This window comes from Myxine glutinosa, chromosome 11 (genome assembly GCF_964187855.1).
Source record: "Myxine glutinosa chromosome 11, kmMyxGlut1.1, whole genome shotgun sequence".
Taxonomy (NCBI): domain Eukaryota; kingdom Metazoa; phylum Chordata; class Myxini; order Myxiniformes; family Myxinidae; genus Myxine; species Myxine glutinosa.
Window position 1 is genome coordinate 34,045,363 of NC_136271.1, and position 15,585 is coordinate 34,060,947.

The window sequence follows — 15,585 nt, forward strand, 5'->3', positions numbered from 1 at the left end:
TCATGGTTGCACCCTCACTGCCGACTGGTGAGGGTGAAACTACTGGTTTCTCATTTACACCAGTTTTATCATCACCTGGTTCTGGTATTGGACTTACCAACCTCTCTGGAGATTTTAAACGAACCGGAAGACTAATCGATGGGACGCCTGGTCTTGGTACCACCTCCGGTAGGTAAGGTCTCTCTAACGGATTTGGTGTTTGCTCTTGAGGGTCATCTGCGATCAAATGATCGGTGTGTACAAATCGGCGGTTATTTCCCGGTATCCTGACTACGTACGTATTAGGACCCTTAATGGATACGACGGTAGCAGGTATCCACTTCTCTTTTCCTCCCCTTAAATTTCTAACACGTACCCGGCTGATACATGTCATATTGACGAACGTTCGGGTGTAATCCGTCGTGTTGGAATTTTGAAGCCCTCTGCCTCTTTTCGAATTTTCGTTGGAGACATGGTTTGATTAACGAAAGTCGAGTTCTGGGAGTGCGTTTGAGGAACAGTTCTGCGGGTGTTATCCCAGTTGTGGTGTGCGGTGTGTTCCTATAATTGTGTTTACCAACCTCTCTGGAGGTTTTAAACGAACCGGAAGACTAATCGATGGGACGTCTGGTCTTGGTACCACCTCCGGTAGGTAAGGTCTCTCTAATGGATTTGGTGTTTGTTGGTGCTTGTTTGATCTGGTGTTTGTTCCCCCTCCATCCCCTCCCTCACCTCAAACGGCCACACGGCTGACTCCGCACGTGAAAAAGCTGAATGCCTCAACTCTATGTTTGCCTCTACATCTTGTGTCCCAAACCCATCCCTCTCTGTACCCACCGTACCCAGTCGTACCCAACTGCTCCTGGACTCTGTGTCCTTTCCTCCTGACAAGGTGGAAAAGTTTCTGTCAACCCTCGACTCTGATTCTGCAACTGGACCTGACGGCATCAGTCCACGGGTCCTAAAATCCTGTTCTGCCGCTCTTTCACTCCCTCTCCCTGTTCTCTTCACCCTCTCTTTTGTTCAAGGTCATCTGCCATCTGCTTGGAAATCTGCCAGCATCACCGCTTTGCACAAAAAGGTGCAAAAACAGATCCCAGCAACTACAGACCAATCAGCCTTCTCCCAATTATCAGCAAAGTCATGGAATCCATCATTGCTTCAGATATGAAATCTTTCCTCTTCTCCAATGGCTTGATCTCTGATCATCAATTTGGTTTCAGACCTAATCACTCTACTCTGGACATGCTGCTTCTGCTTTCTCAACAATGGATGGAGGTCCTCAATACCAAACAGGAAATTAGAGCTGTCTCCCTTGACATATCACGTGCCTTCGATACGGTCTGGCACCCCGCTCTGCTCACCAAACTCTCCTCTTTTGGTATCCATGGAAATCTCCACGCATGGCTGGCGGACTTCCTCTCTAGTCGTAGTCAACATGTGGCCCTGAATGGGTTTCTCTCATCTCCTCTTCCTGTTCAGGCTGGAGTTCCCCAAGGCAGTGTTCTGGGCCCTGTGCTTTTTCTGGTCTTCATCAATGATCTCTCTGACTCTCTTGAAAATCCTCTCTATCTCTTTGCTGATGACTCTACTCTCTGTCGCTCCATTCTTCATCCCTCAGATCGGCAGTCTGCAGCCTCCTCACTCTCTGCAGACCTGGACAAAATCACAGACTGGGCAAATAAGTGGAACATGTCTTTCAATCCTGACAAATCTCACACTCTTACGATGTCTCTCCGAAAAGCCCGACTGGACAACCCTCCCATCCACTTTCTGAATAATCCTCTCCAAGAAGTTCTGTCACTCAAGCTTTTGGGTCTCACTATCTGCCATGATCTTTCCTGGGAAAACCACATTTCAAATCTGGCCTCCAAAGCCAGTCGCCGACTGGGCATCCTCCATCATGTGAAGTCCTTCCTTGGCACACCTGAGCTCCTCACCACATACAAGGCTTTCATCCACAGCTCAATGGAATACTGCTCTCCCCTCTGGGCTGGTGCTCCTGCCTCACACCTAGCTCGTCTTCACGCTGTTGAAACCAAAGCATTCAGAATCATAGGAATCTCCCGCGATGAAGCTAACTCCAAGGGCCTCTCACTCACTCACCGCAGGCAGGTTGGTGGTCTTTCCGTCTTCTACCGACTCCTCTCTGGCCTTGCCCCCCCAGCTCTCTCTGGGCTCTGTCCCACAAATATTCCTACAGGTCGCACAAGATCTGCCTGCAACCCTCTTATGGTCAAACTGCCAAAATCAAGACTCTATGCTCACCTTCACTCCTTCATTCCTCTTTTCTCCCGCCTCTGGAACAAACTCCCTCACTCTCTGCAATCCCACTCCACCCTCCAGGTCTTTAAAACAGCTGTTCACCACCATCTCCCATCCAAAACCTTGATCTTTTCTATCCCCGCTAATTTCACCCGAATTCCACTTTTTTGAAATACCAACTTCTGTCCTGGAAGTCCTTGGTGTCCTTGTGTTTTATACTTCTCCCACCCCCCCCCCCCCTTCCCACGCCTCCTCCCCCCAAGCCCTCTCCCTCCCACACATCTCCCTGCTCTTAAATGTTGTGTGATCTCAAGTGTTTGTGTGCTTCCCCTTCTCTTGTCTTCCGCTCCCTCTTTTTATATATTTTGTTTGTCTGGTTGATTTGTTTGTGAAGTAAATGTCAGCTCTTTCACGAGCCTCGATTCAGTATACAAAAAAATAATAATAATTCAGGAGTACTTTTGCTACCCTATGTTGTATCGACAATGAATTATCTGGTTTCTTGAACTTTCTCTTGAATGTCTGTACGTTCTTTTCGGCCAATCCATTTGAAGAGGGATGGTAGGCAGGGCATAAAGTATGTTCAACACCATTGGATTTCAAAAATGCAACAAATTCGTCCGCAATGACTTGTGGTCCATTATCTGAGACTGAGTGACCAACCCGTATCTTGCAAATAAGGGTCGTATAACCTCGATCAAACCCCCCGCGGTGGCGCTAGACATAGGGAAGACTTCCAGCCATTTAGAGTAGCTGTCTACAACCACAAGAAAGTTTTGACCCCTGACCTCTGCATAGTCCACATGAATTCTCTGCCACGTTTCTGTAGCCCAAGGCCATAACAAAAGAGGAACAACTTTCGGTGCTATTTGTGCGTCTGTGCATTTGCTACACTAGGGCGTGCCCGTACTATATATATATTTAAAATTATATCCCCCCCCTCTATTTACATGAAATGGTTTGGTCCATTCGCAAAGCCAAAGCGAACAGCTTGCGAGTACGGTGACAATCCCCCCCCTCTATTTACATGAAATGGTTTGGTCCAAAGCGAACGGCTTGCGGAGTTTGGTAAAGAAATCGCCATAGCGTGCACAAACGCGCAGGAAAGCGAAAGAATCGCAAATTAGTTTTAATTAGTTTTAAAACATAGTTTAACGCCAACATAGCGGCAACATAGTTTGCCAACGTGAAATAAATGAATACGCTCTCAAATGTGCCGTCCGAGGCAGAGTCTGTTCGCCACGTTCGGCACACGTGATAGCTCGCTGCTCTCTGATTGGTTGAATCGTTTTTTGGACATAGCTCGGTAACTACTTGTCCGATTAATATGAAACCTTGAAAAGGCACATCCTCAGGTCCCCAGCAATATACCTGGCAAGTTTAAAGTATATCGGACCCGTGGTTGTCGAGAAACAGCGGTCACAGACACACAGACATACACACAGACATACAGAGATTACTGGAATTATAGATAGATGATGTGACCCTGTCTTCTATGTCCCCATCTAGCCGGGGCCACCAAACGAACGACCTCGCTAACGCTTTCATTCGACAAACACCGGGGTGACCTTCGTGAAGTTCACCGAGCATACGCGTTTGTAACGGGTTGGGAACTACAACCCGTCGTCCCCACAACAAACATCCGTCATCGACCGACAGCTCGTCTCGCCGTGTGACGTACGGTTGTGACGTCTTATCCGTACAATAACTCGGCCATCCCGATAAAAGTGTACTCGTACAATTTCGCTGATACCGGATCTTTCCCCGTACTCTCTGCAATTTGTTTTGCATTAAACGGTAACGAGTCCACCATTGTTTTGCATTAAACGGTAACGAGTCCACCATTGTTTTGCATTAAACGGTAACGAGTCCACCATTGTTTTGCATTAAACGGTAATGAGTGCACCATTGTTTTGCATTAAACGGTAACGAGTGCAGCATTGTTTTGCATTAAACGGTAACGAGTGCACCATTGTTTTGCATTAAACGGTAACGAGTGCAGCATTGTTTTGCATTAAACGGTAACGAGTCTACCATTGTTTTGCATTAAACGGTAACGAGTGCACCATTGTTTTGCATTAAACGGTAACGAGTGCACCATTGTTTTGCATTAAACGGTAACGAGTGCACCATTGTTTTGCATTGAACGGTAACGAGTCCACCATTGTTTTGCATTAAACGGTAACGAGTCCACCATTGTTTTGCATTAAACGGTAACGAGTCCACCATTGTTTTGCATTAAACGGTAACGAGTGCACCATTGTTTTGCATTAAACGGTAACGAGTCCACCATTGTTTTGCATTAAACAGTAACGAGTCCACCATTGTTTTGCATTAAACGGTAACGAGTCCACCATTGTTTTGCATTAAACGGTAACGAGTCCACCATTGTTTTGCATTAAACGGTAACGAGTCCACCATTGTTTTGCATTAAACGGTAACGAGTCCACCATTGTTTTGCATTAAACGGTAACGAGTGCACCATTGTTTTGCATTAAACGGTAACGAGTCCACCATTGTTTTGCATTAAACGGTAACGAGTCCACCATTGTTTTGCATTAAACGGTAACGAGGGCAGCATTGTTTTGAAAACAACGGTAACGAGTCCACCATTGTTTTGCATTAAACGGTAACGAGTCCACCATTGTTTTGAATACAAAGTTTTCTTCCGGATCTGCCGAACTTGGCTCGTCGACTGGAAATCGGCTTAACATGTCGGCGTTCGCGTTTTGTTGCGATGTACGGTATTCGATGTCGTAGGTGTACCCACTGAGCAACAATGCCCACCGTTGCTTTCTAGCCGCTGCTAATGGAGGTATTCCTACTTTGGGACCGAATATTCGGGTCAGTGGCTTGTGATCCGAGATCAATTTGAACTTCCGTCCATACACGTACAAATGAAACTTCTTCAATCCATACACGATTGCCAATCCCTCTTTTTCGATTTGTGCGTAATTTCTTTCTGCTGCACTCAGGGTACGTGACGCGTACGCAATCGGGCGTTCGGTCCCATCTGCCAATGTATGGCTGAGACAAGACCTTAACCCTTTTGGGCATCTGCGCTTAACACGAGCGGTTTAGTAGGATCGTAATGTACGAAGACTTCATCTCCCGTGAGAACCATCTTCGCGTACTCGAACGCTTGTTCACGTTGCTGAGACCACGTCCACTTCTTGGAATGGTTCAATAGGTCATAGAGAGGTGTCAGGTTTGAGGACAAATTTGGAATGAATTTTCCATGGTAGTTAACCATTCCTAACAGGGATTTCAATTCGGATACATTCGTTGGTTTTCCCACTTTTCGAATTGCCTCCACCTTGTTTTGCAATGGACGAATCCCCTCAGCACTCAAACTATAACCTAGAAAGTCAAGTCGTGTATTATAAAATTGACATTTTACTTACACAATTTAGTCGCACATTGTGCTTCTTCAATGCTTGCAACCTTTCCCAACACCTTCACATGCTGATCTACCGTGTCCGTGACTACCACGATGTCATCCACATAGCAATGGACATTTTCTATGCCGAACAGAATTTTGTCCATCGTTGCTTGAAACTGATATGGTTCTGTTTTTACACCAAAACGTAGTCTTTTTGGAGCTGGAAGACCTTTCTGTGTGTTTAGCACGAGTAATTTAGAGGAATCCTCATCAATAAATAACTGATTGAATGCTCCTGTCAAATCAAGCTTGGAAAACACTTTAGGCTGTGCCATTCTGTGTAATGTTGGCAAACAAGTCCTGAGTGTTTGGTAGTTTGTAATTATCATCCTCAATGGCCTCGTTTAGGGCTTTGTGATCACCACAAACTCTGATAGATTGATTGGGTTTGGGAACATGTACTCCTGGTGACGTCCAATCACTAACTGCTACTGGTTTCAGTATTTCTGCTTTCATCAGCCCATCATACTCTTTGTCTACTTTTCCAGCCATGGAGTATGGAATTTGCCTCGCTTTCTGGAATACGGGTTTAGCATAGGGCTTTAATTTGAGTATCGCTGTGTATCCTTTTATCCCTGCCCCGGTAGTCGAGAACAGTACCTTGTTCTGATTTAGCAACCTATTGAACTCTGGGGGGTAATCTTTTGATTCTGGGACATTGGTTTTGGAGATGTCTGACACTGAGAAAATATTTTCCCAATTCAGTTTGATTTTACTCAACCAATCTCTCCCCAATAGGCATGGACATGTCCCCTCTACCACCACAACTTCCAACAACATCTCTGGGTTACCCGGGTATTTGACTGGTACCTTTACACAACCCAATATAGGGACTACTTCCCCCGTGTAACTACGAAGAGTTATGTTTGTATCAATCAAGGTATACTTAGGTTATTTCTATACACAGTTTCTGAAATTGTGGAGCATGACTCTCCAGTATCCAGGTCCATGGTGATATCACATTGTCCTACAGCCACCTTTACTTTAATGGGTTTAACCTTATTGTGAGAGTCTTCACCGTTTCATTACGACCCAAACCCTTAATGGTCTCGTTGCCTATCTGATTCATGATCGCTGTTGGAATCCACGTACTTGGTGGAACTGACACCATTACAGGACTGCTTTATTATGCGCATGCGCCACCCCTCACTCCGTCATCACGTCATTCAACACAATACTGCAGTCAACACAGGCCTCACTCGGCCGTACATGGCACTACACCTTTCATGCGTGCTTCTCAAGGATGAGCCTCATGTAATTCCCCCAACAACTGAGCCATGTGCACCACACCCTGTACCGGTTAGAAAACCCTTTTTGCAGCGTAGCCCACAGGGCAAAGCCGTCCCGAACAGTGTTTGTCTGTCTGGATGTATGTATGTCCCCTCCAACGTATACCAATCAGAGCTGGGATCTGGTCACATGACAGGGTGATGTGATTACGTCTGATGTCATTATGGCGGTACAGAGGCTGACTCTCCACACTCCGGCATTTTGATTCCAATTTCGTTCATGCCGAACATATCGTCGAACCTGTCATATATCACAATCGCCATGCTCTACCTTTACATTTTTCATTCGGTGTGAAACACAAATAAACCGATTGTTAAAATGACCATCAAATATCGAAAGCATCGGCGTTACATCTCTTCCAACAAAACGGTACAGACCCAACCCTTGTGGGGTATAATATAAATTAGAGTAGATCTTCCCTCAGTTCTGTCAGTAAAACTTACGTCATGGATTTTTATTATTATTATTATTTTTTTGTATGCAAGATCGAGGCTCGTGAAAGAGCTAACATTAATCACACAAAAAGTCAAACCGACACATAAAACATATAATGAGGAGAGCGGTAGACAAGATGGGGACAGAGGGGGGAGCACACAAACACAACATTTGAGAGCAGGGACATTGGGAGATCTGTGGGAGGGAGAGGGCTGGGGAGGGGGGGGGGGGGGGAGGTAGGAGAGGTATAAAACACAAGGACACTGCAAGGACTTCCAGGAAAGAAGTCGGTATTTCAGAAAAGTGGATCTGGGGTGAATTTGCAGGGGTAGAAAAGATCAAGGTTTTGGATATGGGAAGATAAGAGATGGTGGTGAACAGCTGTTTTAAAGACCTGGAGGGAGGAGTGGGATTGAAGGGAGTGGGGGAGTTTGTTCCAGAGGCGGGAGAAAAAAGGAATGAAAGAGTGAAGGTGAGCAGAGAGTCTTGATTTTGGCAGTTTAACCATAAGAGGGTTGCTGGCAGATCTTGTGCGACCTGTAGGAGTATTTGGGGGACAGAGCACAGAGAGAGCTAGGGGAGCAAGGCCAGAGAGGAGTCAGTAGAAGACAGAAAGACCACCAACCTGCCTGTGGTGAGTGAGTGAAAGGCCCTCGGAGTTAGCTTCATCGCGGGAAATTCCAATGGATGTCTGGATTCCTCCAAATTTCTTTGTTTAATGTTATCAACAGCATTAGCGACTGTTTAAAAAGCTAATAATGTGTGTTTGTGGTTTATAATATTTACAAGCCCGGCTATGCAGCTGTTTATTTACAATACAATCCCTTCAAAATTCCTCCCTTTATTTCATTATTGCTGCATCTTTCACAAGGCACGACGCACATATCAAACATCACCACAGCTCAATGGCAGGAACAGCGAAGGAAACACAATAGCATTGTACCCTGGTTTGGGTGCAATCACCATATTTCCCCACATAATAAATACACTCACTGTTCGTGTCAATGATTAATACTGTTCGGCTATGGAAAAATGGTAACCACTCCTCGGATGGTGATTTTTCTGGCCAAAGCGTCTGTACATAATGACACACCTGACACAACTATGGGTCCATTCCAGTCTAGTATCGTATTTGTGACGCTGTGTTTGGTTGTGAAAGATTGTCCATCGGGCATCAACTGCCGGACAAACTCAAACTCGGCTACCTCTGGGGCATCTGGTAACTTTCCCTCGGGTATGGGGTAAACGACTTAAAGTGTCACAATTACTATTTGCATTACTAGGTTTGAACCTCACGGTATACGAATATGCACAGAGTAATACACCAACGAACTAGAATGGTACTCGGTGGAGAGCATACCTCCGCCAGGCTGAACAGTATATTGTTATGTCTCGGGGGTAGAGGAATATGTAGAGCCAGTGTATAGGTAGGTATCCGACTGTCACGATAGGGAATCTACCCTGTAATAAGTTCTATGTTAGCCCCGGTTTGTCGGGATACGCTGTATTGATGTCCCCGCTACGAGGGAGCAGGGCATGCTAAATAGTACAGGGATTATGGATAAGATTCCTTTGTTCGTCGTCCCCTCTGTCGTCAAACTTGTGTCCCTTATGGCAACGCACTCATATAAACACTTAGATAGGCCCTTTAGTGCAACATTAAATAATTCCCCTTCCCTTACAATGGCCTTGGAAGAAGACAGGCAGGAAGCCAGATCAGGGCACCGCCGGATGGCCGCCGCCAGCCGCACCACCAGCTGGCCTAGCAACATCGCGTGAGACGAGCTGTAACCACGCCACAGGGAATGTGTGATTGGTTGGCACGGAAGGCTTGAGCCTTGAACCAATCAGCGCGGAAGGCGCGAGACGGTTGAGGAGACGGCGGGAAGCTACGAGGCTCTGTTTGGTGGCGCGCCAAAACTGACGTCACATGCCAAGTGACAAAAGGACTGGCTGGCGGGATTCTGGACGCTTCGCTCTGGGTATTGAGTTGTGCTGGTCTTTCGCTCTTCGCTCTTCACTCTCCATTCCTGGCTCTCGTTGTGCCTCATGGTGGAGATCGGCCTCGTGTTGGAGATCGGCTTCGTAGGGAGATCGCTAGCCCAGTTGCTTTTGGTGCTGGAGCGAGGCGTGCCTTGAAGCGAATGGACCTCGTGGGTGGTCGACGAGGAGCCTGGAGTGGGGCGGGTCGCTCGGGCCTGACGGAGCTCGTGGGCGAGGCAGACTGAGGGAGCCGCGTTGGATGAAGGACACATTTCGGACAGATAAGCTCGCACCCACGGACCATTATACGATGAGACATTTCCTTTCGTAATTCATTTTCCTTTGTGGTGTATTCGAAGTCTGTGTGTGGGATCCCAATTTAGGCCTATTCATTTCATCATCGCGTTTCATTGTATCGGGTTCCGTTTAATAAATCCTTATTTTTGTACATAGCATTTCGGTTTCGTTTGAATTCATCTCCTCCAGGATCGGAGCTGCAGTCGGTTCGCTTTAGGTAAGCGCTTCACTGCCTCTTCTTCTTCACTTCTTTCTCCCGTGCTTTTATAGCAAAATCCGTTTTGGTCGTCGCCTCAATTAAAGCCGTTTGGTTATTCGCGAGCCCTGGTATTAACCGGAGGGTATTCACACGACAATATGTTTTGTATCCCACTGATAGGCCGGATCTGGATTCGGGCCTGAACCAAAATCTAATCGGCTTGTTCTTGTCACCAAACCAACTCGTCCACCAAGTTTATTCATAACTCGTCCACGACTTTTTAAAATATGTTATATATCGCTTTTGGCCCGATTTCTCAATGGTGAAGAATCACTAAAAATTAAATAAATCTCGTATCCGAATCCATAATCAGATTTTCACCAAAATCGAATCGATTTGGTCTTGTCACACACTCAACCTGCCCACCAAGTTTGGTCCAAATCCATCCATAACTTTTTGAGATATCCTGCTATGTGTTGCTTTTAGCCCAATCACTCAATGGTGAATAATCACTTTAAAAATTTAATAATCCTCGTATCCGAATCCATATTCAGATCTTCACCAAAATCGAATGAAATCGTCTTTGTGACACACCCAACCTCTCCACCATGTTTCGTCCAAATCCATAAATAACTTTTTGAGATATCCTGCTATATATCATTTTTGCGCTATCTTCCAATCTATCTATAATTCCAGTAATCTCTGTGTGTTTCTACGTTTGTTTGTCTGTGACCGCTGTTTCTCGACAACCACGGGTCCGATATACTTTAAACTTGCCAGGTATATTGCTGGGGACCCGAGGATGTGCCTTTTCAAGGTTTTAAATTAATCGCAGAAGTAGTTACCGAGCTATGTCCAAAAAACGATTCAACCAATCAGAGAGCAGCGAGCTATCACGTGTGCCGAACGTGGCGGACACACTCTGCCTCGGATGGCACATTTGAGAGCGTATTCATTTATTTCACGTTTGCAAACTATGTTGGCGCTATGTTGGCGTTAAACTATGTTTTAAAACTAATAAAAAACATTTCATGTAAATAGAGGGGGGGGGGGGATTGTCACTGTACTCGCACGAGCAGATGGCGGAAGTGCCTGACCGCCAAGTGAAGTCCGAGCAACCCGCGGTCGAAGGTACTGTAACGGCGTTCGGGCGGGCGAAGCTGCCGGCTAAAGAACGCCAGCGGTTGCCAAGCTCCGTTTTAAAACTAATTAAAACCCCGGGGGGATTGTCACTGTACTCGCAAGCCGTTCGCCGTTCGCTTTGGCGTTGCGAATGGACCAAAACATTTCATGGACCAAACCATTTCATGTAAAGCGTTCGCCGTTCGCTTTGGCGTTGCGAATGGACCAAAACATTTCATGGACCAAACCATTTCATGTAAATAGAGGGGGGGATATAATTTTAGATATAGATATAGTACGGGCATGCCCTAGTAGTAAAGAATCACTTTAAAAAAATTCCCTGCTCCGGATCTTCACCAAAATCTAATGATTTCATCCTTGTCCCATTACTAACCTCCGCTCAATTTCGTCCGAATCCGCCCTCAACTTTTTGAGATATCTTGTTCACAAACAGTACAAACAAACGGACAGACAAACAGACAGACAGGGCTGAAAGCATAACCTCCATCCACCCTCAGTGGCGGAGGTAATAACCTTCGGGAAAACCAACTGTGGTACAGGCTTGTTTTCACCCAACAACCCAAGCAAATGCTTGTAGTCGGTATGGATTTCAGTCTAACATCCGCAAACATACTGGTGAAAATGTTCAATTCCAAAAATGATGGCCGGCTCTTCTTTATCAATCTGCGCATAATTACATTCTGCTGGCTTAAGAGTTGACTACCATTTTTTTTTTTTTGTATACAACATCGAGGCTCGTGTAAGAGCTAACATTAATCACAAAAAGACAAACTGACACATAAAATATAAGATAAAGGGAGCGGGAGACAAGATGGGGAGAGAGAGGGAAGCACACTAGTACAACAGTAGAGAGCAGGGACATCGGGAGATCTCTATTCACCTTCACTCTTTCATTCCTCTTTTCTCCCGCCTCTGGAACAAACTCCCTCATTCTCTTCAATCCTACTTATCCCTCAATACAAGGTCTTTAAAACATCTGTTCACCACAATCTCTTATCTTCCCCCATCCAAAACCTTGATCTTTTCTACTCCCGTTAATTCACCCCAGATCCACTTTTTTGAAATACCGACTTCTTTCCTGGAAGTCCTAGCAGTGTCCATGTTTTTTTGTTTTTTTTTACCTCTTCCACCCCCCCCCCCCCCCCTTCCCATGCCTCCTCCCCCCAAGCCCGCTCCATCCCACAGATCTCCCGATGTCCCTGCTCTCCATCTTGTCTCCCGCTCCCTTTATTATATGTTTTATGTGCCAGTTTGTCTTTTTGTGATCAATGCTAGCTCTTAAACGAGCCTCGATCTTGTATACCCCCCCAAAAAAATGTATGCATATTGAGCTGCTTCATCTCATCGCCAAGTTAATCTTCAGCTGTTCATGCCAGTTCCTGCCCAATAAACTTGGGCCACTTTAAGTAACAACCACTCGCAATGATTGTTACTGACCTCGACGTTTCACCAGTGAGTGTCTCAATAGTACGGAGAGAACGAAGAAATGGTGGTCTATTTTCCAGAGACACTCACGTACCTATCTCCATGACAGCCTTGGTCCCTTCAATGTCAACTGTGCACATAAAAACTCCAGAACTAGATGAGTGATACAGAGTATGACATGGGGGACATTAAAATGAGCTCCATCCGACCAACTATCTGTCCATGAACTATTGTGTACACTATTTCAAAAACCGTTCAGGATTTAGCTTTCATATTGCGACGGTTGTGGAACCGGACCTCAGGGGAGAGCATCCATGAACACGTAGAATCTCACAGAATTGGTTATTTCAGTAGTCTGTGTACTTAGTTTGATCCCTTGCTCGTTGCATAGGGGATGGGGGACAAATGCATTGTGTGGGTTTAGCTAGGCTTTCCCCTTATAGTAATTCTCCCACTCAATCTTCCATCTATCCATCTTCCAATCACTATACATTTTTCAATCCATCACATCATCCACTCATAGTCCGTTCGCATAACTCGCCATTTCACTCCTGAACCTCTATTCACTGGGCCACCTCAAAATTGCTTTTCACACCCTGTATCAGTTACAACACCCAACCCCCTCCCTCCCACGCCATTCCTCCCGCCTCCTGGCCCGGGAGACTGAAAAGGCTAGACCCGAGACCCTCCACTCCTATAATATCGGATCCACACACCTCTGCCTTCCATTCCTTTCCTTCCCTACACTTTGGGATTTGTGTGGGCCCGCATGTTAGCGCCGAGGTGAGTAAGACGCTGCAACCAAGCCTCGCTCTGCTTCTTTCTTCTTCTTGCTCTCTACGTTTTCATGGAATGGTTATATGATAGTGCACCTGTCCTGTGTATAGAATAAGTAAGATCGCAGAAGGAGCTTCAGATGTTCTAAGGGAGTAAAATTACTGTTCTTTTGTGTCTTTCATAATAAATGCTTTCAGTGCTGTTCATAAGCATATTTCCAACCTGCTCAATAGTCCTTTTCTTTATTGGTTTGACATAGTGTGTAAAAGTAGATATATGGGCCGTTCTACCCCACAAATTCGCTTGTACCAATAGCCAACGTTCATCCATAGTTCGCTCAGCTCAGCAAATTAAGTAGACAGGTGGACATTAAGGGTGTGGTTTCCCAATTGGGACCACCAAACCACCGGTAAGGTAGCATGGTAGTTAATCAGCAAGGACCCTGCATAGTTTGGTGATTTCAGTTGACGTCTGCGGTTGCCAGGCAACCTGCCGGACTGTGAAGTTATCCATGGTTGGCGGCCTTAGGTCCGGAGGTCAGGCAGAGGGTTTGAGGAGGCCCCTTGTGGTAATCCCTGAAGCCGATTCCAAAACAATATCACACAGATATATTCCTCATACCACACAAAAGGCAGGGGACCTACAGGTCGAGGCGCTCCTAGGGTGAAAATTCCGTGTCCATTGGACTAACAGTTGCAGAGGAATTTTTTTTCTTCAAACTGATCAAATCAAGCGTTGTACTTGTTGAATTATATCATAATGAAGGCACTGATGACATCATCATCATCAACATATCTTATTCCTCATGGGGAGTACTTAACAATGAACCTTGTTTCAACTTTTTCCATTTAGCGGTTTGGGAGATATAAGGTGTAACGTTTTTCCAAGATGGCGTCCGTACCACATGACCTATGACGTCATAATTATGATTTAAAAAAATTATACAGGCAGAGGCACTCCCATGGTAAAACTTCGTGTCAATTGGACCAACCGTCGCCCAGAAAATGATTTTTTTTTAATGCAGACGCACGCACACCACACGTATGCAACCAAATGCCTAACCCTAGCTTTTCACTTCACAAACGCAGGGTAAAAAAAAAAACGCTTCCAAAATGCATTTTTAAATACCTTGCCCTACCTTTTACTCCAGCAGGAACAACCCAATTATTGTGCAGGAACCCTCCTTTCCTATTCCATCTCCAGGTGCTGCATGACATCATCGCCAGGCACCGAAGGGGGACAAAGCTCGGGTTTTCATTCTCAGCATGATGGAGTTGGCAAAATGCAACAAGCCGCAAGACCAGGCCACATCCCAAATGATCCTCATGACTTCATGCACCACGTGCACAGACATCTGCCTCAACAAAGCTGTTGTGCATGGCTCGATTCTCATTCCCATCAAAACCTTTGTATTTGGCACGGTCCTCGATCCCACAAACCTCAGTCTCTCTCATCCTCAATAGTCGGAACTTTGCAAGAGAGAGTTTCCCAAAGCACGGGCCCCAAGCTATGCCACCTCCCCCTCACCGCCATCTTGGTGTGTGTGTGTGTGTGTGTACACATCTGAAAATCATACAAAAAAATATGGCTGGCGCGATCCCCACCAAATTCTCCATACGTGTTGGTAACACCCAGGGTCAGCTCCTATGCACAAGGAAAAAAATCCCCCAACCCCCTTGCGAGGAGGGGCGGTGAAGGAGACTACTTGCCAATGCTCCAGAAGGGAGCATGTGTTTCTAGTAAGTATTCACAATTCAAAAAATGAAAATCAAAGAAGCATTCTGCTTTTATTAGGAATTCAGAGCTCAGAATACAAACCCGTGCATGTCATACATCACATAATACTGGGCTTGGTTTTAAATGCTGCGGTGGCAAAGATTTTATGTTCATAAGACAAGCTGTCCTTATTCAAGATAGATGTTCATTTTCTTTTGCACAACTTCATAATAAACTTTTCAAACAGCAGCCCTATGACACATTCAAATACAAATGCTGCCTACCCTTTTATATCAGTGCGATAGGTATGAAAATGTAGATGCTAAATGAAGGTTGTAAAGCAAACTGTTGCATTTAAACAAGTGGTTGTAGCAAAGTAGTAACAGGTTGCAGGCACTACAGAATATACATGGCAGTCAGGAAGAGGGAAAGAGAGACCAAGAGAAAGCTGGAGGAATAAAACCTCTCAGCATTGTTACATAGGTCTGAGAAACAACAATATGCATTCAAATGCCCAGTAATTTTGGCGACATCAAACATTCCCTTAGCAATTTCGTTCAGGATTTCCTCGTTTTGTATTGTATCGCATACCGTTTTCTGTGAGCATGCTCTTAATGAGGTCGTGTCCGCTAAA

The 15,585-nt window shown here is 45.5% G+C and overlaps 1 protein-coding gene across 1 annotated transcript in view; it reads right to left on the bottom strand.

Moving 5' to 3' along the window:
- Positions 1-14,997: 14,997 nt before the first annotated feature.
- LOC144894251 (uncharacterized) overlaps positions 14,998-15,585 on the bottom strand; it is a 35,157-nt gene continuing 34,569 nt past the window's right edge. The window contains exon 4 of the mRNA XM_078786522.1: positions 14,998-15,580. Within this exon, the coding sequence (XP_078642648.1) occupies positions 15,348-15,580 (233 nt within the window). The 3' untranslated portion in view covers positions 14,998-15,347. The remainder of the gene's footprint in view (positions 15,581-15,585) is intronic.